This window comes from Protomyctophum bolini (assembly GCF_963924005.1).
Source record: "Protomyctophum bolini genome assembly, chromosome: 2".
Classification (NCBI taxonomy): Eukaryota; Metazoa; Chordata; class Actinopteri; order Myctophiformes; family Myctophidae; genus Protomyctophum; species Protomyctophum bolini.
The window spans coordinates 15,695,434-15,718,728 of NC_137863.1; the positions used below are offsets into that span (position 1 = coordinate 15,695,434).

General features: G+C 41.4%; 2 protein-coding genes across 4 annotated transcripts in view; one reads left to right on the forward strand and one right to left on the reverse strand.

Annotated features, from left to right (window-relative positions):
• Window positions 1-5,891, forward strand: part of LOC308332605 (rap1 GTPase-activating protein 1-like) — a 95,037-nt gene extending 89,146 nt beyond the window's left edge. The window contains exons 19-24 of one of the 2 annotated variants that reach the window (XM_080788579.1): window positions 1,573-1,682; window positions 1,902-2,021; window positions 2,709-2,826; window positions 3,798-3,885; window positions 4,233-4,345; window positions 5,603-5,891. In XM_080788579.1, the coding sequence (XP_080644705.1) occupies window positions 1,573-1,682; window positions 1,902-2,021; window positions 2,709-2,826; window positions 3,798-3,885; window positions 4,233-4,345; window positions 5,603-5,686 (633 nt within the window). In that variant the 3' untranslated portion in view covers window positions 5,687-5,891. Of the gene's footprint in view, window positions 1-1,572; window positions 1,683-1,901; window positions 2,022-2,690; window positions 2,827-3,797; window positions 3,886-4,232; window positions 4,346-5,602 lie in introns of both variants that reach the window. The other variant, XM_080788578.1, reaches the window with a different exon arrangement.
• A 179-nt stretch (window positions 5,892-6,070) lies between these two features.
• padi2 (peptidyl arginine deiminase, type II) lies at window positions 6,071-22,871 on the reverse strand. Of its 2 annotated transcripts, none has more exons than XM_080788600.1 (16): window positions 21,794-22,039; window positions 19,655-19,826; window positions 18,698-18,767; window positions 18,192-18,253; window positions 17,959-18,076; window positions 16,696-16,854; window positions 16,267-16,454; window positions 16,066-16,169; window positions 15,356-15,467; window positions 14,293-14,400; window positions 13,932-14,083; window positions 13,179-13,326; window positions 12,705-12,798; window positions 11,457-11,542; window positions 11,050-11,202; window positions 6,071-9,264 (listed from the first exon to the last, which is right to left on the reverse strand). In XM_080788600.1, the coding sequence occupies exons 1-16, from the start codon at window positions 21,883-21,885 to the stop codon at window positions 9,034-9,036; spliced, it is 2,049 nt and encodes a 682-aa protein (XP_080644726.1). In that variant the 5' UTR covers window positions 21,886-22,039; the 3' UTR covers window positions 6,071-9,033. The 2 variants fall into 2 exon arrangements, with proteins under 2 accessions (XP_080644726.1, XP_080644725.1); XM_080788599.1 differs by lacking the exon at window positions 21,794-22,039 and adding an exon at window positions 22,633-22,871 and having other exon boundaries at window positions 6,072-9,264.
• Between the last annotated feature and the right edge of the window lie 424 nt (window positions 22,872-23,295).

Below are 23,295 nucleotides of genomic sequence, written 5' to 3' on the forward strand. Positions count from 1 at the left end.
TGGGGACCCCCTCAAAATCATTTGTGGACCCCCCTGGGTTGAGAACCAGTGATCTAGTCTATGCACTGTATATGTATTTTCTGTGCGCTTTAAACATCAATGTTGCTGTTTGAATTCTACTGCTACACGCATGATATCTCTCAATGTGATTTCCCCCCCCCTTTCCCTCTACCCCTGTCAAACTATCTTTGAAACTTAATTTCTTCTCCACTTTCTCTCTGCCTTTTCTCTCTGCCCCCTCTCGTCTTGTATGGCTCAGTCATTGCTTGTCCCGGGGAAAAGTCCCAGTAAATATGGACGTCGAGGCAGTGCCATAGGGATAGGAACAGTAGAAGAGGTTAATTCTCCCTTCTCATTTGCTTCTTTGCTGTTGTGTTTTCATGATGTAACATAATGTGATTGTTTTATTGTTTTGGATGTGTGTATTCATAATGGTTTAGTTCCCAAGGCTGTAAGCTTTCTTAGATGCAGTAGACAAACTTATTATAGAACCCATCCATGCAGTGAGGGACTTTGGAGATTAGTTTCTCAAATCTAAATATTTTCCATATCTTTTTCGTTCATTTTTTGTCATATAACCTGTTAACGCGCTGTTCCTTAATTGTTACTTGTCTCTGTTTGATATGGTCAATTTCATGATTTTTGTAAGAGCCAGCTCTCCCAGAAAAAAATAATAATCTGAAGGGTTAAAAAAAAAAGCACAACAAAAATATAATACACATCTCACTTCTAGCTGTCCACTCTGTCATTTCACATAACGCCTGGCGCCGTTCATCTCAAAATCTCAAAAGTGATTGCGGCCCTTGCGGCCCACCCATCTGACATCTAACACGGCAGCCATAGAGCGCCAAAGTCCTGACACCACTTGCTCATCCCCTGGTTCGCGGAAGTAATTTCTCTATGGAGAATAACATTGGGTCATCTTAAAATCGTCTCATATAAGTATTGTGGTCCAAAAATAAACAAACTGTCTCTGTGATACTGTGATATTGTTACAACAGTCAGCCACTCATATTTGATACAGTCTGTTTCTAGCGAAAATCTTAACTAATTCAGTAACAGCAGTAACATTAGCGTTTTGTCGCAGTCAGTTGATTCTTCATATCCATATGAGTGAAACGGCCAGGATGATTTGTTTATTTTTCAAACACAGTTCTTATATGAGGCTATTTAAGATCCCCTATGGTGATTATAATACAAATAAAAAAGTACACAAACCCTGGGAACAGCGCCCTCTGTCGATATTGCCGTCAGCCTTCAGTGCTCAGGGCAGGTTTATTATCAATCGTTGGATTGCGTTCTGGCTCGGATCCACTAATATACTTTTAAGTTCCTATTTATCTGTATCGCAATGAATGTTTAGTTTTTCTTATTTTGGAGAAATAATTCCATGACATTTATGTATTTTATCATTCATATCTTACTGTTTTGCCCCTTATTGGGGGGCTGACTTGCCCACAGGTTGGTAATCGCTGTGTGTAGGTACAGCATATACAGTATACTCATGCTAATGAACTGAACCGCCTGCCCCCTGCATGTCGTCATGTCTGACATGCCTCTGTCCTCTGCCAGTCATTGATCATTCCTGGGAAAAGTCCTACCAGGAAGAAGTCTGGAGCCTTCAACTCCCGTCGCAGCAGTGCCATTGGCATTGAAAACATCCAGGAGGTCCAGGAGAGGAGGTCAGTGGTGGATATATTGGGACCTTGACTTGACCAGTATCCGTCAAGACTTTTGAATGGTGTTCAAATTGATTTAGGATAGTTTTACATTTCAAGGATCCCCATATACGCTTATTAGTAAGTGAAGAATGTACCATCTAGCTGTAGACACTTTTGCGGATGAATATGTTCGAGAACTTTAAGCTTTAACATATTAACATATTTTCCTCTATTTTGAAGCCGGGAGGTGTCTCCTAGTCCCAGCACACAGAGGACCCCAGACAGTGGCCACATTTCCCAGGACGCCAAATCAGACTCCTCCAACCACAGTTCTCCAGAGATGCCTACCACTAAGCATAGGTAACTACCGTGTGAATATCCAGATTTCATTGGCTTTTAATTATGGAGGAAAAACAATTAGCTTTTATGCTACTTAGTTGTAAAAACGTATTTTTTGCAAGTTTCCCAACTTGAAAAACGTTTTTGACCTATTGTGAAATGCCTTTATCTACACATTATATTTGTAGTTAATGTGCAACAATAAAGTCCAAGAAATACTGCTTGCCTCCCAAGTGGTGCCCAGCTTTCCGGGTTTGTGTGAACACAAACATTGGCTTGTGATTGGCTGATCACCCCATAGCGATGATTTGTTTGGCCGAGCAAAGTACATATTGAAGATAAAAGTGAGGGCAGAAAAGTGAAGACAGAAAAGTGAGGACGCAAATTGTGATTGGCCAGAATGAGTTGATGTATGTCTGATAAGAGCGCCCCTCACTCACAATCTGAACAAGGCAACTGCATGACCACCAACACATGTCAACCTAATAGGTCTTCATCAGGGTTTGTCTGACTACTTGGGATTCAAGCAGTACTTTCACCTCCGATTTTACCTGTGCCACCAAAGGACACCTGTTTATATAGAGCCACTACAATGATAGATGTGGTGCTTCCTCCTTTCGTTCTAATCTGCAGTTGATGTGTTTGAGTTGAGTTGAGTGTTTGAGTGGTCAGAGTGACCCAGGCGGGTAGTTCTGCAATGTGTTGCAGGGCTCCGTCCATCCCAGAGGCTCAGGATCTGTCCCGTTCCTCTTCCAACGCGAGCAGCTTTGCCAGTGTTGTGGAGGAACATGAGCAGGAGGGAGTGGAGGAGTATGACACTGGTCTGGTGAGTCACTTCCGTCCTTATTAGCACATTTTACATGCCACTCCTTCAAGAGATTTCTTTTCCCTTTTCTGTTTCTTCTCCCAAGTGGCATTTCACAAACGAGGGGACATGGGATGTGCGACTTTGCCATATTAGAATACCATTTGCCTATATTATGACTGTGATTAAATCAAATGAATGAAGGTTGGACACTTTGTCCGTACTTATGGCCTGGGCCGTGTCTCAGCGGTCCAGGCACCTTGGCCGGTAGTCCAAGTCTGGCAGTGTGCCGCGGGTTCGACTCCCGATCCCGACGGCCTTTACTGCATGTCACCCCCTCATCTATCTCTCCCATTTCCTGTCAGCCTACTGTCTGTACTCCCTCTATATAAAATAAAGGCGAAAGTCACAAAACAAAACATTATTTATTTAGACACATTTCATGTCGGTGTATTTCATCTATGGACTGATGGTTTGCACTTTTTTATTGGAGTGTTCTCTTCAGCAGAATCAGTGTTATAAGTGGCTGAGACAAATATTCAAAGTCGTACAATTAGTCACACACGTTACCGCAGTGAAATTTGTTTCTTGGAGCGGTGAGCCGCAGCGTGTGCCATGCTCGGGAATCATTAGTTGATTTGACCCCCAATCCAACCCATTGATGCTGAGTGCCAAGCAGGGAGGGATTGGGTCCCATTTTTACAGTCTTGGGTATGACCCAGCCGGGGATCGAACCCCCGACCTCCCAGTTTCAGGGCGGACACTCTAACCACAAGTCCACTGTCTGGATATTCTTTCAGTGCCACAGTGTTGCATGCACAATAGTAACATAGATAAGATAACCCTACAGATACAGATAATTACTTTTACAAATTATTTCTTAACCTATTTGTTACAAAGCTTGTCTTTTACTTGGAAAATGTCAATCAAATTTAAGTTAAAAACAAAAACAAAGCTTGTCCTTATTTTACATTGTTTTCTGACCAATACAGGAAAGTCTATCTTCCGCTGGGACGCCTCACAAGAAGGATCCGTTTACGTCCGGCTCCTGGCTGGAGGACAGTGTGGCCAGCTCCCCAGGTGACCATAGGAATATGGCCTTAATTTATACTGTATGCAGTCTGGGGACTTCGCTGGTTAGACATGATCGTTCATGACTTGAACACTACCGGTTTAAATCGTCAGACAACCTGGGATTTTCATTATATATACAGTATATAGGGCCGCGACCCGACTACGGATAAGCGGTTGAAGATAGATGGATATATATATATATATATATATATATATATATATATATATATATATATATATATATATATATATTATTATTTTTTTCAGTGCAGTGATGTTTTGTAGGTTCGGAAACGCTGGGTTAGCAAAGGTTTTATGCATTACCAGCCACAGATCTGTGTTTTCCCTTGCAGCATCTGCTCGCCTGCAGCAGCAACCGGAGGGAGTTAGGGCATCAGAGCCCAAAGGAACAGACAGCCGAGCCAAGACAGAGCGCTCCTCATCACAGGAGCACAAGTCCTCATCAGTAAGATACAGAAACAAAAACCTTTGGCTCCAATCATTAGATTTCACTATATTTTTCCAATGATTAACTTGTGTATGTGCATTGTATACTTCATATATAGCGTATAATTTTATGTGTGTGTGTGTGTGTGTGTGTGTGTGTGTGTGTGTGTGTGTGTGTGTGTGTGTGTGTGTGTGTGTGTGTGTGTGTGTGTGTGTGTGTGTGTGTGTGTGTGTGTGTGTGTGTGTGTGTGTGTGTGTGTGTGTGTGTGTGTGTGTGTGTGTGTGTGTGCGTGCAATATGTGTGTGTGTGTGTGTGTGGTTAATGTTTACATTGTGGTCCTCTCTCTGTGTCTGTGTGCAGAACTGTTAGCCTCTCTTCATTGATCACTACATGGATGTCCATTTTCAGGTTAGCCTCTTCTAGGTCAGCTAGACTCATTCTGTCATCTTTCTTTCTCCGTCTTACTGAAGCGTTATTCATCATAGTCTGTTTTTTACGGTGATGAGGTGACCACCGAACTACAACATGACGTCACTGAGCAAACCACCGCTCTCCCCAGCCCTTAGCTCTGTTTTTACTCACCCCTGCTCCACGTTATTACAGCTCTGGTGGTCACTTCACCACCGAAAATCCAGACCTTTAGAGCACAAAAGAGAATCCACATTTTCCACGTTTTCTGTAGTAAAGAAATATGAACGTTATATTAATGCCATATAGGAAGGTAGAATAAATTAAAGCCCTAAATGTGAATTCTGTAAGTGCACTTTAAAGCACCTCTAGAACCATTGTCTCTCTTAGGGGTGAAGTTGAATTTAAATACATAGTTCTACGCCAGTGACACTCACCAAAAACAGCAGATGTACTCTCATCACTGCAATACATTGTGAACATCTTGTACATCTGCTATTTTTAGTGCAAGACACCATGTGCAACAAAGTACCATGCCCTAGGACTATGAGGACGATGATGGATGATTGTTTTTTGATGACCACTCTCCCATGGTTAGACAGACAATTGCCATGGTATAATGGAAGACATTGTTTGTGTGTTAATAATAAAGAAAAAGAAAAGAAAGAAAGAAATCTTAAAGGGTTTCGGAACTGTCCACAGCCCTCCTATGAGACACAGACCAAGTAGATAAAAATGGTACCATTTTACCATGAGCATTAGTGAGGAACAATAATAATTTTGTAAAAATACAAATCATAAGACGATAAGTTGAAAATGGTTGAAGTCGTCCTGTAAACCCTAATTTTCTTCCTCTCTCTCACCCAGCATTCCCATAAGAGGCACCCCTTGCAAGAGACGAGGCGAGGGCACGTGAATTCCACTACTGATGCAGAGGACGAGCAGAGTTAAGAGGCCTGGGGGTTTTGACATTCACTTTATCCAGCGTGAACCTGCAGCCTCGTCTCGACAGCTGCCCCAGCTTCATGGACTTGTATGTACCTTCTAGCTCTCATTCTAAACCCACATGGAAGCCCTCTTGGAGTGTTCAGAGCATGGGAAAGGGGAAGGGGCGGCCAGCCTAGCACTCGGCTCCAGAGCAGTCCCACAACCACAACATCGCTTCTGACTGTTGTTCATTGGCTGGTTTAGCAGAGTAAAAAAACCAACACACCCACTCATTCTTTAGCCCCCCCCCCACCCCACCCCCAGTCCCCCGTAACGCTCTGAAGCCCGTCTGGTTCAGTGGATTCACGGCGTGAAAGCTTTCCTGTTTTGAAGGGCAGGATTGGATCGGGAGTTGTTTGATCTCCGCGCCGAAGGTGAATTGAAAAGGAATCGGGAGGCGTGGCGGCAACAATCGGCGGTGTTTGTTCAGCTTAGCGGAGGAGGTGTGGTCTGTCTGTCTGAGCAGACGAGTGGATAGTTGTGTGTCAGACAGTTGTTTTGTTGATTTTTCAGCCTCCACAAACCCCCACTGTGCTTTTGTAAGTTGGTTAGACTTTGATGTACCAGGTATGTGCGGTTAGTCATTCCGTCGTGGCAAGCCGTTCTACTGATGATCTAATTCTTCTCCTGAGTGTGCTGGTGATGTTAATTAGACAGCTTTTTGTAGGTGTTTCTTGGGTCTTGTCGTTTTATTAAGACAGTACTTTGAATCATTTTTTTCTTGTCAGTCATTATCTCCAGGAGAAAATAGAGTTCAGCAGAGAATGTCTACTGTTTTTAAAATGCAAATGTGTTTATTTGCGTCATGATACATCTTAATTGTCACTTTCACTCTCAGCATCAGTGTATTAACATTCAAGCTCCCAAATCATTTTCAGTGTAAGTAAATGTTGACAATTCCACTGACTTATCAACAACGTTGTCTTTCCCTGTAGATAGGACAGTAAGAGGCAGCGACAGGAAGTCTTAATCCAGAATGCGAGCTACTGTCCCCTCATAATTTTGTGTCCAAGTTGTTTATCATAAAACCATTTCAAAATACGTGTATGGGTGTGTATTCAAACAGTACTGTGCATGGTGTAAATCTGCTTGCTTCTGTACACTGGTGCCATGCTTGTCATAGAGGTGTTGTGTCCTTGTGTTTTTGTCTTTCTTTGGAGGGAAAACAAACAGAAAAGCTAAAAACCAACTGACTTCTCCAGATGCAGTGCACATTGATGTCATGGTTTATTTTTAAATGTGTAATATATGTATGTATGTTCCCTAAAAGCACTACATTTAAAAAAAATGAGACCTAGTTACTGACCTTGTTAAGAAAGAAAAAATAATAATGAATATGAATGACACTGTGACATGTCTTGAAGTTGCCTTTATAATGATTGTGTCAAGCGAGCTGCTTTGAGGTAAGGTCATGCAGTGGAATGGCCAACTGGCTTGAATGTAAAACAAACCTAATGACAGATATGTATATATTTTCCTACATAATCTGCTTCAGTGAATTCTCCCACCCCCACTAAGAGTAGACTTTTATCCACTTAAACCCTCTAGACTTAATTGGCTTGAACCAAATCTCTTTGCCGATCTACAAGCTCACAACGCACCGCATTGCAACACGTTGTGAGCTTGTAGATCTGCTCTTTTTGGCTAATGTTCCCTTTAGAATATGGATGCTGGGGTTCAAGTGGTTTAGTCTCATTGCCTCAGAAAAGGTACTTACAGTAAGCAATATTACACGAGGCGCTGCCTGCAGGAATGCAGGCGTGCCAGTGCCATTAATGACGGTAAAGCACAACCTCAAGTGTAATATTGCGTTTATACAACAGATGGTGGTTGCACACTGGACGCGTTTTTCGGAAAACCGATGGAGAAATGCAGCTAAAAATCCGAAAAACACGTCCGGTGTGCAGGGACCTTTACCCTTAAACTCAACTCAATTTCATCATAAGATATTCGCTACAAAAAATAAAATCATAATTATTTTAATAACCGATGTATCCACTACGACCGAAAATGTCCCAATCAATCACTAATCAAATCACTAGACTAGCCACCCTCTCTGGGAGCACAGATGATTTTGTTTGATTAGGCGTTCCATCATGCTCGTTTAAGCATGGCTAGATGGCTATTTCAACCAATCAGATTGCTTCCTCGAAACAACCTGTTGTATAATTATTACCTCTCCTCTAATTTCAATGAAGATAACGGTGATATAGAGGCATTTTTTCAGAAATGTTTTATTCAGATAAATCTGTTTTTTACACACAGATAGAGGAATATTATGTTGACATTCAGCTCGTTTGATTTGAAAAGAAATGTACTTTTAGTCCCTGATGAAATTAAAACACTAATGGCAGACATTTTTCTTCTTTACAAAGAAAAACACCCATACAGATAGAAAAGGTTGAGTTAAAACATATTTTTTTATGTTTGTATTGCAGACATTCTAATTCAATGTCAAGATCAAATGTTTTGTTAGCTTCACACCACCCCCACAGATCTTTGACATTTTTTGAGTAGGTGGATTTCGCCCTCTAGTGGTTGAACGGAATATTACTGTGTGGTACCTGTCAGCTCACTGTACTTGTGCTTGTACTGTATGTCCAATTCAGTACACAGATTCTGAGCCAGTTTGCTATGTGCTTGATTCTGATGATTGTATTATTATTATTTTTGCAGTCAGCTTAAGCCCTTGTTCAAAGTCTTGTTTGTAAATATAGCTTTTCACCCTTTTGTAAATAAAGCTAAAAATAAAGTGCCATAAAGATGAAGGTACAACACACATGTCCTTTCTCAAACATGATGTCATTGGTGATATGTTGTGGTCTGTTCCAAAATCATCATGGTTTGAAAAAAAATAATCTACAGTACACCTACTCTGATTTTTGGAATTCCAGCTGAGGCCACTGTACCTACAGTACTGCTATGCAAAAGATAACAGCCTCTTTGTCAGTAAGACCTCTCATACTGCTCAAGTGGAAACAGGCCTCTCCTCTGTCACATGCTACAGGATTAAGGAGATCCTGTATTTGTAAAACTGGAGAAAATGTGGTTCTTAACCAAATTTGAAAATACATGGACATTGTCTGGACTATTCAGACACTTGAACATCCTCCCCTCATTCATTTGATTTTCCTCTGTATTTGTATACATTACATGTATAAAAAAAAATTTAAACATAGGATTATACAAATATAGTAGACGTCCTTTACTTAAGCTTGTGCATAATTAAGGCATTAAGATACATTTCCAAACGAACAATCTTGACCTTTAGTTTTTAAAGTACCCTCCTCCTACATGACCCCACACCCAGGTTATTCCAGGTTCCACCATTTGAAGTCAAAGGGCTCCCTGCGGACATTGGAGCCACAGTGCACCTCGCCCAGCTGTTGGTGGTAGGAGGCGAAGTCATCGATGAACGTACAGGTGAGGCCCAGGCCTTCCATCAGTGAGCACATCTCTGCCTCCAGGACACAGCGTCCGTTCACCTGGGGCCCAAATGGCTTAGGGACGCCCAGGCTTTTCCCCAACACAATCATGTTCACCTGGAAATGGAGAGAGATATCGTTGTTGAGCAGAAACCGTGTGTGTGTGTGTGTGGCAGTCAGAAATTCTATGAGAGGATGGAAAATCAGTTTTGTTTTTATTTTACCCTGTTTCATTCATAGGCCACTAATTGTGTTATTACCTAACACTAACTGTGTTACCTAACACTTGATTGTCGGCATCTCATATATATATATATCTCCACTGTCTGACATTGTCTCTGACAGGAGAAGCACAATGGCTGGGCACGTACTCTGACTGCCAAGAGAGAGCAAGTGTGGCAATGGCCTGGATGCCAGAAGGTGGAAAGAGGAAGAGAGGGAGGCCAAAGAAGACACAGAAGGAAGACCTATTGTAAGAGAGATGAATGTCAGCTGGCATGGAGCAAGAAGGGTTGCCAGGGACCGGAGCAAATGGAGGGTAATCATAGCCCAATGTTCCAATTAGAACGGGGGTAACCAAGTCTAAATAAGTCATGTCCCCCACCATAAATTAATACCCTATTCCAGTGGTTCTCAAAGTGGGATCCAGAGACCCTTAGGGTTCCTCAAGGGAGGTCCAGATGGACCCTTAAGGGAAGGCCTATTCATACCTAGTTTTAGTTGATAAGGTGACCACCGAAAACTAAGAAACTAGGCCTTTACAGGTATGAGAGTTATGGGTCCCTGTGGTTCCATTTGTACACTCATTATGGGGGTCTTTGAAATTATAATGTTTGAGAACCATTGTGCCATTGTATTCCTCCTCGTATGATGCAAACATAACTAAAATACCAGTTCTACACCTAACAAAGCATTTTGAGCTTGTAGATATGCCACTTTATCAATTTGACTACATTTTTGGCTAGGTCCTGCACAAAATAGGGAAGCAGTTTGAAAGTGGTCAAGCCATTTCCTGAAAAGTAACTGTTTTGGACATAGAATCTTAAGTCTAAAGACTGATGCTCAAAGCTGCTCATTAGATCATTGTTCAGGGGTGGACTGGAAAAACTAAATATGTCTGGAATGTATAGTGGCTCTCATATTTAAATAAAGACAAGCAGCAAATTAGTCAAATCAATACTAACTAAAGGGCCCCTGGTGTATGGGACCACACCCCTGTGGTCTGTTTTACAAACCATAAAGTATTGTACTATACAGGCATGTATACTAGGCAGGAAACTGGTGACAAAAAGATAAGAGAGAAGTATGACTGTTGCAGAAGACACGCACATCCCAGACCGACTAGGCTGGGTTCTGTGAAGGTTAATCAATTGTAATCAAATAAAAGACAATCTGCACACCAACAGACTACCATTATGCAGGGGTGCAGGTCTTTTTTCCGACAGCATATTGATCCGAAACCTCAATCCTAACCTAACCCTAACCGCAAGCACGGGAGCAGCGCATGTCAGACCATCGCTTTTTCGCATCGCAGCGAATGTCCCCCCGCTGCGGAGCGGACCGTTGCCCCGTCGGCTAGAATGCTGTCTCCCCAAAAAAGGCCGTCTCCCATTTGTAGCTTTGTGTAGGCAATGTTAATGTCTTACTCAGACCTTTGTAAGTCTAAGGAAGAGCCTGTTGGCTCGAAATGTTACCAAAAATAAATCAGTAATTTGTCTCTTTTGCACCAATGAAATCTTAGAGCTTATTTTTATGCCCTGTTTTACTACGGCGCACTGCAGCGGGGGGAAAAGCCAATGTGGGATGCGTTGTGACTTGTGAGCTTGTAGATAGGCTACATTGTGTGGGACATTCGTTCTAAAATCAGTCATGATGAACATAATGAGGTGTGCTTGCTCAGACCATATCTGGGTAGTAGGCCACGGCTCTGTTCTCATATAACTTTTCTCCGTCTTCCCCGGTAATCAGCTTGAACAGGATGGGCACATCAATGATGTCCTCATCGTCCAGACCCAGCTCTCTCTTCAGGACGTCCCTGTTCCAATCTATACAGCTCTGTGTGTGGGGGGGTGGGGGGGGTGGGAACATAAAACAATTGTGTATGATTATTATTACAAGTTCTAAAATGTCCAAATATGTGATGACCTTTTTTTAAATGCAAACTTTTATTTCAGGTCCCTGTCGACTTAAGAAAGCCTACATGCAATGGCAGAACAGAGCTCGTTTGTTCAACTTGAATCCTGATTATGTGCTGCTAACCAAATCACTTTGGTAAACAAGTGAGTCAAGCTTAAATGTTTCCCACTCACCTGCACATAGTTATTTTCGTCTTGGAGTGACTCATCATTGAGGAGCTCGTCTACTGTGATCGGTTCCGCTGACTCCAGAGTCAGACCTTTTTGAAAAGGAGACATTCAACAGATTGAGTGACATGTCACGTGCGCGAGTGTGTCACCTCTGTCATGTTCACTCACCCTGAACACATTATTGCTTTGGAAATGAAAGTGAACAACTTAAACTTTAGCATCCCTATACTGGGCGCAACATAATAGGCGGGCAAAACAGACGATCGTTTGCCGACATTCTGACAAAAAGCTTATACAGTAGATCAATTTGTAGCGAAGAGATTCATTGAAGAGGGAAAAGGGAGGAGACCAATTATAGACCCTTGGGGGACCCCGGTTAATGTATACATGATACAAGACTAAATAATATAATAGTAAAGTAAAATAGTAAAAAGGTAAACGTTTATTTAATCCCATGGATGAAATTCAGGTGATGGCTGCTCAGGTGGTCATGACTCTGAGTGCTTTCTTGGGGGTGAGCTTTTAGGGTTTAAGACTAAGGGCTCCATTTGTCACCGCTAAACCCCTTATTCCTAAACTTCTTTGCCTTTTTTTTACCATTTTTTTTACCATATTAATATATCTTTTTCAACATCCTCAATTGTCCTATTGCTATCTTTGCAACCACCACTTGTTGGAAATGTTACTTTACCCTCTATTGCAGGGGTTCAACTGATTGTGAACGAGGGACCACCACCCTGACTTAGAACCAACCTGGGGACCACTTGTGTTGGGATATGGGCTAAGATTTGTGCTTTTGTAACACTTGCCATGCATCCCATGTGTATACATAATACATCCTGCCATTTCTCAACCAATGGTCCATTGACTATAATTTCCTAGTATTAATGATGACACAACCAGACAATCCGGTGCACTTCCCCTCTTGAGATTCTGTTGAATTTCTTGACCTCCAACTTGTCAGTAAAATGACTACATGGTCAGTCATCATAGGTCACCAAGTCATTCAGTTCACTGTTGATCATCTAAGACTTTTCAACATTTGAATAGTTCAAATAGCCAATCGACAAGCTCACAACGTGTTGATGTAGATCGGCAAGTTGAACTATTCAAAAATATTTGACCGGTGACCTTCGATTACCAGGAGGCCTCTCTAGCCACTATTGCCACCCATAAAAATGTGCTAATGTACAGTACAACATGGATAAACCATAATAAAATGCATTACAAAACAAAATCAGCAAGGCTCACCCTCAAACATTTTGGCTTGTCCATGCCCATCATTCTGTAAGCCTTTGAATAGTTTGTAGCCTGCATCTGGACTTGCCAGTAACAGCCGGAAGCCCTGAACAGGGACACAAGACAACATTAACTCTGGTGTCTTCAAATCCCTGCACAGGGACACAAGACAACATTAACTCTGGTGTCTTCAAATCCCTGCACAGGGACACAAGACAACATTAACTCTGGTGTCTTCAAAGCCCTGCACAGGGACACAAGACAACATTAACTCTGGTGTCTTCAAAGCCCTGCACAGGGACACAAGACAACATTAACTCTGGTGTCTTCAAAGCCCTGCACAGGGACACAAGACGACATTAACTCTGGTGTCTTCATGAGCTTCAAAGGGAATAAAGTGAAGCAAACGGCTTAGGCTCTCTTTATCTCTAGTCTTGTTTACTTAGTAGCACTTTTGATTGCGTTTGTTTGAGAAGGAATATTTACTTTTCTGTCAGGCGCCGGCACAAAAGTCATAAATTCGTCCACATGGCCGACAAAGAGCCAATCAGAGAACAGAGCGATGGGATCCTGCACCTTCTGTGCCCAGAGGAAGTCTTGAACCACTTGAGCCATGTTGCGGCCTTGAACTGCCCTTTAATAAAAAGCATAGCATTTCACTTGATTGTGCACGCTCAGTCAATGTATTCACTGTGCATAATATAATAATACTCAATATCAAATTTATCTTAAAGATGGAGTGCTGTTCCACCCTAAAACATGATCATCAGGTATTATTATTATTATTATTATGAGGAATATATTTTTCAAAAAAGAAAAAGAAAAAAAAAGGATTTGTTAAAATGTCGTGGAATGACCTGCATTCCAGACTAAAATTGGCCTTGAAAGTTCCTTTGAGAAGTTTCAAAAGGATCATCTTAAATGTACAGTCCAACACCTCCACATGTTTAAATGTGTACTAGCCTTTGTACAGGCCCACATGTAGAGCCCCCCCCCCCCCCAAACATCTGGTGAAAATTGGTGGCTGTGCGGTGAGAATAGCAAATCTACAAGATATTGTGACACGTTGTGAGCTTGTAGATTAGCCATTTTCTCTATTGATGTAAGCAAATATAGGGGTTTAAGTGTTTAAGCGGTTAATTAACAAGTTAAATATAATTAGACAATAATAAACATATGTTATTTATTTGTATTATACACATGAATGAGTCAGTGCCATACAGTGTGTTAGACACTCACGTGGGGAACGCCACTCCAATGATGACTCTGCCCAGAGGGTAGTTCCTCCCATTCACCACCACAGGAGGACTAACCTCCAGGTTACCAAAGGAATCCAGGCTGCCTACCTCACCGTCCTCAGCCATCCGTGTCACATAGCCAAAATCTGGGCCCTGAGAAGACATCCAATGAAACTATTGTTTAAGACAGAAGCCTTATTCATACTTCGTACTGACAGTAGTACGTCCACAAGCCCACAAATGAGCCTGTAGATCTGCTATATTCACACCGTTGCACTGCAGTAAGACCGGGTTCAAATTAAGCAGAGGCCACACAGAAATTGCTGATTTTGTCTCCATGCATTTGCATGGCTGCTTCTCACCAGTAGGACATCGTATGGAAAGTCCTTAAGGCCACGGTCTCGAGGGGAATCCAGAACAACGGGAAACCGTTGGTGAGGAGAGTCGATGTAGCCAAACTCCAACTCATCCTGGATTTGGGAAGAGTCCAACCAGATGATATGAGATCATAAGATAAGGCATTGGCATAATTTGTACTGAATTATCACTGCCATCTGATAAATCATTGGATACCAATTCAATGATGTGTATCAAACAGCCAAGAAACATTGTTACCACCCTCGAGCTAGAAGCCTTGTTTTCGAATAGTCAAGATATCCATTCATAGATTCCATAATATATCTTTTTCAACATCCTCAATTGTCCTATTGCTATCTTTGCAACCACCACTTGTTGGAAATGTTACTTTACCCTCTATTGCAGGGGTTCAACTGATTGTGAACGAGGGACCACCACCCTGACCTGACCACCACTTGTGTTGGGATATGGGCTAAGATTTGTGCTTTTGTAACACTTGCCATGCATCCCATGTGTATACATAATACATCCTGCCATTTCTCAACCAATGACTATAATTTCCTAGTATTAATGATGACACAACCAGACAATCCGGTGCACTTCCCCTCTTGAGATTCTGTTGAATTTCTTGACCTCCAACTTGTCAGTAAAATGACTACATGGTCAGTCATCATAGGTCACCAAGTCATTCAGTTCACTGTTGATCATCTAAGACTTTTTTTTTTTTAAATCAACAAATCCTACATTACTAAATGCATGGTCAGGGACCACATGCAATACTTCCACAGACCACCAGTGGTCACCTGTTGAAAACCCCTGCTCTATTTAATTGGATAACTCCAACCATAAATATACAAGATTTAAGACACTGTAATTGTACACTGCCTTGTTGTAATTGATTATGTATCATGATTCACTGTTGTTTTTATATTGTTAAGCACTTTGTGACTTTGTCTAAAAAGGTTCCATATAAATAAAGTTTTTTTAATATTATGGGAAATGTAGCAGCAACAACTGGCAGCTAATAATGTAGCTGTGTAGTGTAGCTGTTCATGTTGTTTTTTTTACCTGCATCCAGCGATCTCCCCTGTTCATGTACTCATAGCACACTTTGAGCTTCAAGTTGTTGCTCTGGACCAGCTTGGTCATTTCTTTGAGGAACTGGTTGTTATCTTGCGTGCTGTCAATGTTACCGCACAAAGAAAAAACATTAAAAGTTGCAACTTCAGCTGTTAACTAGTGCCTCTGCTTCTGTTTGCAGATGACACCATCAGTGTTATGTACTGTACTCCATAAATGTCTCACAATGTAACAGTAGTACCTTTAGTTTACAGTCTATGAGTAGTACACAGTAAAATCGCCAGCATTAGTTTATCTCTACAAACATATGTAATATGTGACCAGATTTGACTGAGAGCCTGCCATCGCGCAAACTCCAGCTTTTCACAGGAGTAAAACGTTTTTATTTTTATCCAAAATGAGTTAATAGCACAGGCAGACTCTTCACATTCTAACTAGAGCATGTCTGAAATAAGTGTCAGAGCTGAAATCGACATGTAAATATGAAACAAATGCTTAAACATGTATAGCTAGGTGTAATGTTTTAAGACATTACTCTATAAGCCATATCTCCAAAACTGGTGGCTCAAACTGAACAACCAATATGTCAATTTGAAGCTATGATTCCCTGCTTTCATATGACAATGGCAGTCCCTCGGTTAAATTTAGTCACATATGGTACGGAACCCTTTTAGCAACATCATCATCATGGTTATCACCTGCAGACAAACACCTCTATGGGTCGGAGGGTGTTTGGGGTCATGATCCAGGGTGCGATACGGAACACCACCGTATCTGTGAAGATGGGCGTCTTTGGAAAACCCTGTCAAAACAATGGGTGGGGGGGGTTATTGATTTTTGGGGGAGAATGAATAAGACAGAAGACATAAGAAATAGTGGATTCCATTAATGTGGCCTACCGGAGCAATGGGCTCCAGCAGACTGAGGTGGATTGTAATGAGGCCGTCAAAGTCTTTGTCTGGGAACCTGAGGCCTTCCACATAGAAGTTCATCTCAGCGGCGCCACCAAGGTAAGGCACTTCTTTAGACAAGTCTTTACTGCTCAGCACTAGAGGGTAGTCCTGGACGAATGCACTAAACAAGTACTCTGTGGAAGAGACAAGTAGACCCACTAGTAGCAGAAGAGTTCAAGACCGTAATAAACTACAACATGTATTCAAACGTTTTATTTTCAAGGACACCATATGGGTCCCTGTAGCACACTTTGTGTCACATCGCACCACGTTGTGATCATGTCTATTTTCAAATAGCCGATGGTTAGATTAAAGTGGTTAGATTGATTTTTATAAATAATATGTAAATGACAGGAGCACTTATATTCTACTCACTGATGGTATTGTGTACACCGTCAGTGTTAATGGACTTGTCCCTGAAGACTCTGACACTTTCTGCGTCTGACTTGGAAATGTGCATGGTTAGCTTGTAGCCCTCTGGGAGCTTAGCCGGTCCCCTGGTGCGCACTTTCATCGGGGACATATCCTTCAGATCTGAACAAAAACAAAAGAAAAAGTTTTATAGAGGCAATGCCACAGTCATAACTCCTAAAGAATGAACGCGTCAGTGAATCCATGCTATGAGTCTGTTCCCGCCAGGCTAGCAATTTGTGTGAGCTTGTACTGAAAATAATTCAATCACTATTTACACCTGTAAACCTGTGATGACATTACATTTAAAATAGAAGTTGACAATTCCTTTTACAACTTCAGGCTGCTCAGATGCTTCTATTGAGAGCTCCGTGGGAACAGTGTGGAAAATAGGCGACCCAGGGACGGATCAACCCCCACGAGGCCCCTGGGCCAGTAATTTCTATTGGGCCCCCATAGCGAGCGTGCCTGTGGAGATTGTGTTTTTATCATTTTTTTGACCTAAAATTACAAACTCAATGGCTAATGAAGGTCCGAAGGGCCTCAAACCCAGTACCAAGTGGTTCACCTTATTTGGAATTATTTCTATCCCATCACACTCTTACCATCTGGTCATTGTCCGATTGTAAACTGTTCACATTAATGGAACAAGGGTTACATTCAGAAAGGATCCGTTTACTCGTTTGTAATCATCTGTCTTATGACATTACAAACAACAAAACCTTTGTTGTCTTTGGCCATCCAACCTTCGTAACTCACTGATGAAGGCCAGATGCCATTACCAACAACAAAATGCTTTGTTGTTTTTGGTCATCTGGCCCTTCATCAGGCCGGATGGTCAAAAAGAAAACAAGTAAACGAATCCTTTCTGATTGTGACCCTTTTTCTATTTCCCCTTCTTTGGAATATATTTGGGAGAGGTAGCCTAGACATTGGAGAAGCAGGTTTTTATTTTCAAACACAAGTTTCACTTTTAACTTCTTAAACTATTCAAGTTTAAATTGATTTGTACTGTTGCTCTGCAGCTACTCCGACCAGTGTTCTAGTTGTTGATTAATGCATGTTAAATTGATTGATGACAAATGGTAAATGGTTGTGTCTAACATACTGCCAGGTACTGATTGGCTCATCTTTCCATCTCCACTCCAGAAACTATCACCATCTGACTGCGCTTTACACCAGTTTGCCTGCTTCCCCAAAATAGAGGCCCTAGCCATTATGATTTACCTGACACTTTGGAGATTTGGTCCTGCTCAGTGTCTGGTTTCTTCCACCAGGTACGCTCTGAGTCACAGTTGACCAATAGAATGGCCCCATGCCCATTGGGACCCCAAGCCCAGGACCCCTAGAGAATAGACAACAAACACTTGATAAGAGAACAGTCACAGCTCAAGGCTTTTGAACTCTTTGTCCACCAAGTTGATCCGATTTGCAAATCGCAAATGGAAAATTTAGCTCACCTTCTTGGAGTTGTTGTTCTCCACTTGACCGTCTCTGTCAGCGTCCACATCCAGAGAGATCTCTGTACAGGAGATTCCAAAATCATTATAATTCATGCTAAGATTATGACATGGGGTCATTTGGAATTTGGCATAAGTGCTTTATAATTTACCATAGTTTCAATCAGAGATCGTTATTTACACAATACAGTGATTAATCCATGACACGACCATGGACTAAATAACTACGGTAACAGAAACCGAACATATGAGTCAAGGTTCTCTGCCCCAGTATTTATGAATGATACATGACTGACCGGTGATTTTACATTTGGGATTCTCATAATTACCAAGTATAAGAGCTTATCTAGGATATTGTAAGCAAATATATTTACAGTATGTAAGGCAGCCATGAAATACATTCTTGAGTCTAGTGGCATATTGGAATACATTTGAACACATTCACACTACCGGTATGCAATCTGTTAAAACATTTTGCAAGGGTGTTTTATCAGGCTCTTACATACCGACAGCCGTGATATGCAGTACTGCTTTGCTCAAGACTCCTTTATCTGCCCCATAGTACTGGACTGATAGCTTTAAAAAGATATATAGATGAATACAATTTACAAATTCATAGAATATGACAATACCATTATGTAAGAATTATGATTGTACACATGCTAAGGTTGACATCAAGACGAGTATTCAAACTAGTAAATTCAAGTTGCCTAGACACTAAACAGGTAGAACACATCAAAGGCAGCAATATAACAAACATGTGAATGTTTGAGGGTGGCTATCTAACATCACTCACGGAATAGTCCTTTAAGGCACTTTATTGTTTCATCTTACATGGGAAAGGTATGCTGCAAACAGCAACACAACGAACACGTTTCGGCCAGGGGCCTTTTTCAGCGTTGTAAATCTAGTATTCTCCTTCTTCTAAAGTGTTTCCTGGTTAAATGTTCCAAGAGCTTGAGACAGTTGGAGTTGTGCGTGCTTCTTCTTTTCGAAATGGCTATCTAACATGACATGTTTTTCGTACAAGCAGTTTATAAGCATTTCTCCGAGTACACACCAATCCTACGAGAAGGAAGTTAAGTTAACACATAAAGGAAGGCATCTCTGCAGTGGCACTGCAACCGTACCACTGACAGTGAATGGGAGAGCGGTGTGTGAACACTGACAGTACCCTGGTTGGTTTCATATGGACATGATCGGGAGACCGCCGTAGCCAGCTAGTTTCTTAGCTGGCTTATGCTTCTTGATGACTATTTCTATGTATTACCATGAGTTTACTGTAAATCGCTCTGGATTAAGACCGTCTGCTAAATGCCTAAATTGTAAATTGAGATACTGGCACTCATTAGAATGCCTCACTCAGCCAAGGAAATCATGAGGTAAGAACTAATTGTGGTACAATTATTCTTAAGAGTTTGAGAACGATTTGCATATGATATAATAAGTGTCATGCATCTCACCTTGCTCTCATTTTCAAACAGACTGGCTTCATTCAAGGTGATGAGAAGCACTGTGTTCCCAAGAAGAGGAACGGGAGAGAGGGGTGCAACCTCCTCAGGTTGTGGGGAGATCTGATAGCGCACCTTTGGACTACCCTTCACAGAGAAGTACTTGGATTGTGGAGGGGCACTCCTTGAAAAGGAAGAACAATCAAACCAAGCATTTGTGATGCACGCCAGGGCTGTGTTTACACAAAATAGAACTACTTTAACAAAAATACAGGCTTTTCAGAAGGAGTAGTTTGTCTTCTCACAAGTAAAGTAAGGCACCAACAGTACTGGAAAGTAGCCTAACAAGCATTATAGACATGTTGCACCAATAATGTGTGGTTGGCGGACACTGACTGACTTTTATATTGTCATGCATATTTCAGTGAGTTGGTAACTTTAAAATCAGAGTTCCCACACATTTGAAAAATGTTCCCAAACTTTTCCAGAATATTTAACCCAATTTCCAGGCCTATAACAATCATTCAGCACAATAATGAATCTCTTACTAGTGTAGCAACAATAAAGCATTATATATATATTATGCTATAATTCTATTCGAACTTTTGTGCCAAATGTTTTGCTTCAGCACCTATCCAGGGCATAGGATCATGCTTCAGCACGTTGTGAGCTTGTAGATCTGTAATTTGTGTCACATACTGGTACATATTAGGCTGCAATCGCGCTGCCCGTTGGCAAACAACAACTTATGTTACCTATTTTGTGTAATGTTAGTTTTTTTAATTAACAAAATCAATAGCCAAAAACAATGCATAGCCAGCTATATTTCCAGGACCCTTGATTAATTCTAAACCTTTTCCAGGACTAGAAAATGTATTTTCCAATTTCAAAATATTTCTAGGAATTTCATAACCTTGGGAACGCTGTTAAAATGTATTGAATTTGAATGTGATTTTGTAACATTTTCCCAAAATGAAGCTGTTCATTACCATTTTTGACACTATATGGGATCATTAGTGCCAGACTGACAGTAATGGTCCCAAGTGTCTGCGCATAGTTTGCATGTGCACAGCATGCTGGGCATGGAGTCATGGACTAGTGATCTCTTATTTCAACAGACAACAGGTGGATATAGCCAGCTCTAAATTTACAGCCGGATTCACGCATGAAGCTGCATCACTCACATGTTATGTAATATAATGTGTAATGTGAGTGGTTGTGGTCTATTTTATAAGGGTATACACACACACACACACACACACACACACACACACACACACACACACACACACACACAATACACATCTAAAGTATTTATGAAACCAGTAATCAGAAATACTGTGACAGCACAAATTAGTTAAAGATGTAGCAACTGCACAATAATTACATCTTGCACTTTTTGCATAAAATCAACAGGTGAAAATTATTCTAGAATATGCTATGAAAAGAAAACTAAATGCAAAAACATGAATATAGCGACACTAACTGAACACAACCAAAACACTAATTTGGACTTTGGGCTTGTACCGCTCAGCTCCCGAAGGTCGAGGCTGATGCTCATTGTCTTGACTGTATAAAGACCTCTCTCACTCACTGCAAGGACAGAATATAAATGACCTCCTGACACAATTCACTCTTTGTTTTATTTGTGGGCATAGAACAAGCCATTCCAACTTACATCCTACACATTATGAATGGTGAATATAAGCAATATCACCACATTGTATCATTTGGTTGTGGATAAGCTTATCTACACAAACTTTTCATCCGAGATGGTCAGCTATATTTATATTTAATTATTTACTCACTCTTGGTTCTATAGTTGTATTTTTCTATTTGGCATCCTTTAATAAGACATAAAATAAATATTGGTGTTCAATGTCTGGGTGTTCATGCCAGCCTTGGAAAATGAAAACTATATAAAAAGGTTGCCCACCCCTACACCAGCATATCAAAAAAGCAAAGCACACAACCATTTCAAATGCACTCCTTAACCACAAGAGATGCCGGGGTCCTCCCATCCTCTCCAATCATGATCCATCCATCACTCTACCTTTCTTTTTTTACTTGGAGAAATAAGTGTATTTCTATTTTTGCCATGCTAAACTACTTTGAACACCAACGTAGACTTAGTGGTAATTGTTGGCTTACCTGTTGATATTAACAATGAGTTCCGTCCCGACCACGTGCATAACGTTTGTGGTTTTCCCACTATCTAGTCTGAGCGTCCGTGTATGGGTCATCGTTATTCCTCTAGTCTACGGAGTCTACGACTGCAATGTCTGGAGCTGAGTTTTAATAGGCTATTAGCCTAAGCCTACTGCGTGCGTACGGCGCCGTAATAGCACTGCCTACTACTACAGTTACAGTAGCCTACTACTCTTTCTAAAGTAAGTGCCGTGCCGTGCCGTGCATTCCTGCTGCAACTGTTTATAAAGGCTGCGCGTTGCAGGCATGCATGATGTAGTTGATGATTGGTCAATGGTCAGACAGACTACCTATAATCTCCCCACCCCTCCGGGTGTGTGTGTGTTGGGGGAGGGGCCCTCCCCCAACACACACACACCGCATCCGCCATCCGATGTGAGTCAGTGCAACAATGCGTTGATTATGTTCAGGGTAAATAGCCATTCATTCGTCAATTTTGTGTTTTGTGCAAACTTGCATGAAACTGGCGATGCGATCGAAACGCTCTCTGATTGTGTAAAAGTGAAACAAAACAACTCGTCATATCAGTCACTGTAACTATAACTGGTTATAGTACTCGCCATTTTGTAGAGATCTGAGCTCGAGCTCTCTCAGGTATGTTATGTTTACAATTACAAAAGGTCGAAAAGGAGATGATTAAATGATAACAGCCTACAAAATGAGCATACCGGTATTTCGTATTTGACATTCCCACAGGTGACAGGTCTATATAGCCTATGCCCTATGTGAACACAACCCAGCAAAATGCACAATAGTCATTTGTTGTTCTTTGTATAGCCTACCTGTTGAGTGTCACCTTTAAAACGGTTCCAATTACATGTAGAACTCTCAGCGGTTTCTCGGTGTCCAGACGAACTGTTCTCTTATACACTTCGGTCAGTTTTCTATTCTGTTGGATTTGGAAAGCAGTCCTCGTCGTCTGTAAAACGGTTTGTTCCATCATAGTCGATGGTTAGCTAGATTTCGTGTGTAGGCTACTAGTGCGAATGATGCGTCGATGCGAGCGTATCTAGGCTACTGACTTTTGTTCTTGGTTAAGTAACCTGAGAAAGGTGGGAACATAATTATCCTGCCTGTAGGCTACATAGCGAAGACATTACATGTGCAAACAAAACATGCACTTGAAATAGCGAGATGTGTGCCAGTGATCTACTACATAGGTATTCTAGAACAGTATTATTTTAGAGAGAAAAAACAACAACATAACATAACATGTTACAACGTGAACAACGTGAAGCATGGACCAGTGGTTCTCAAAGTGCGGTCCGGGGACCCTCAGGGGTCCTGAGGGGAGTGGTCCAGTCAGATACATTTATAGCAGGGGTTTTCAACAGGTGGTCCGTGGACCACTAGTGGTCCGTGGAGGTATTGCATGTGGTCCCTGACCATGCATTTAGTAATGTTAATGTAGCAAAGTATTTTCTTCCACGGAACAGAACAGTGCA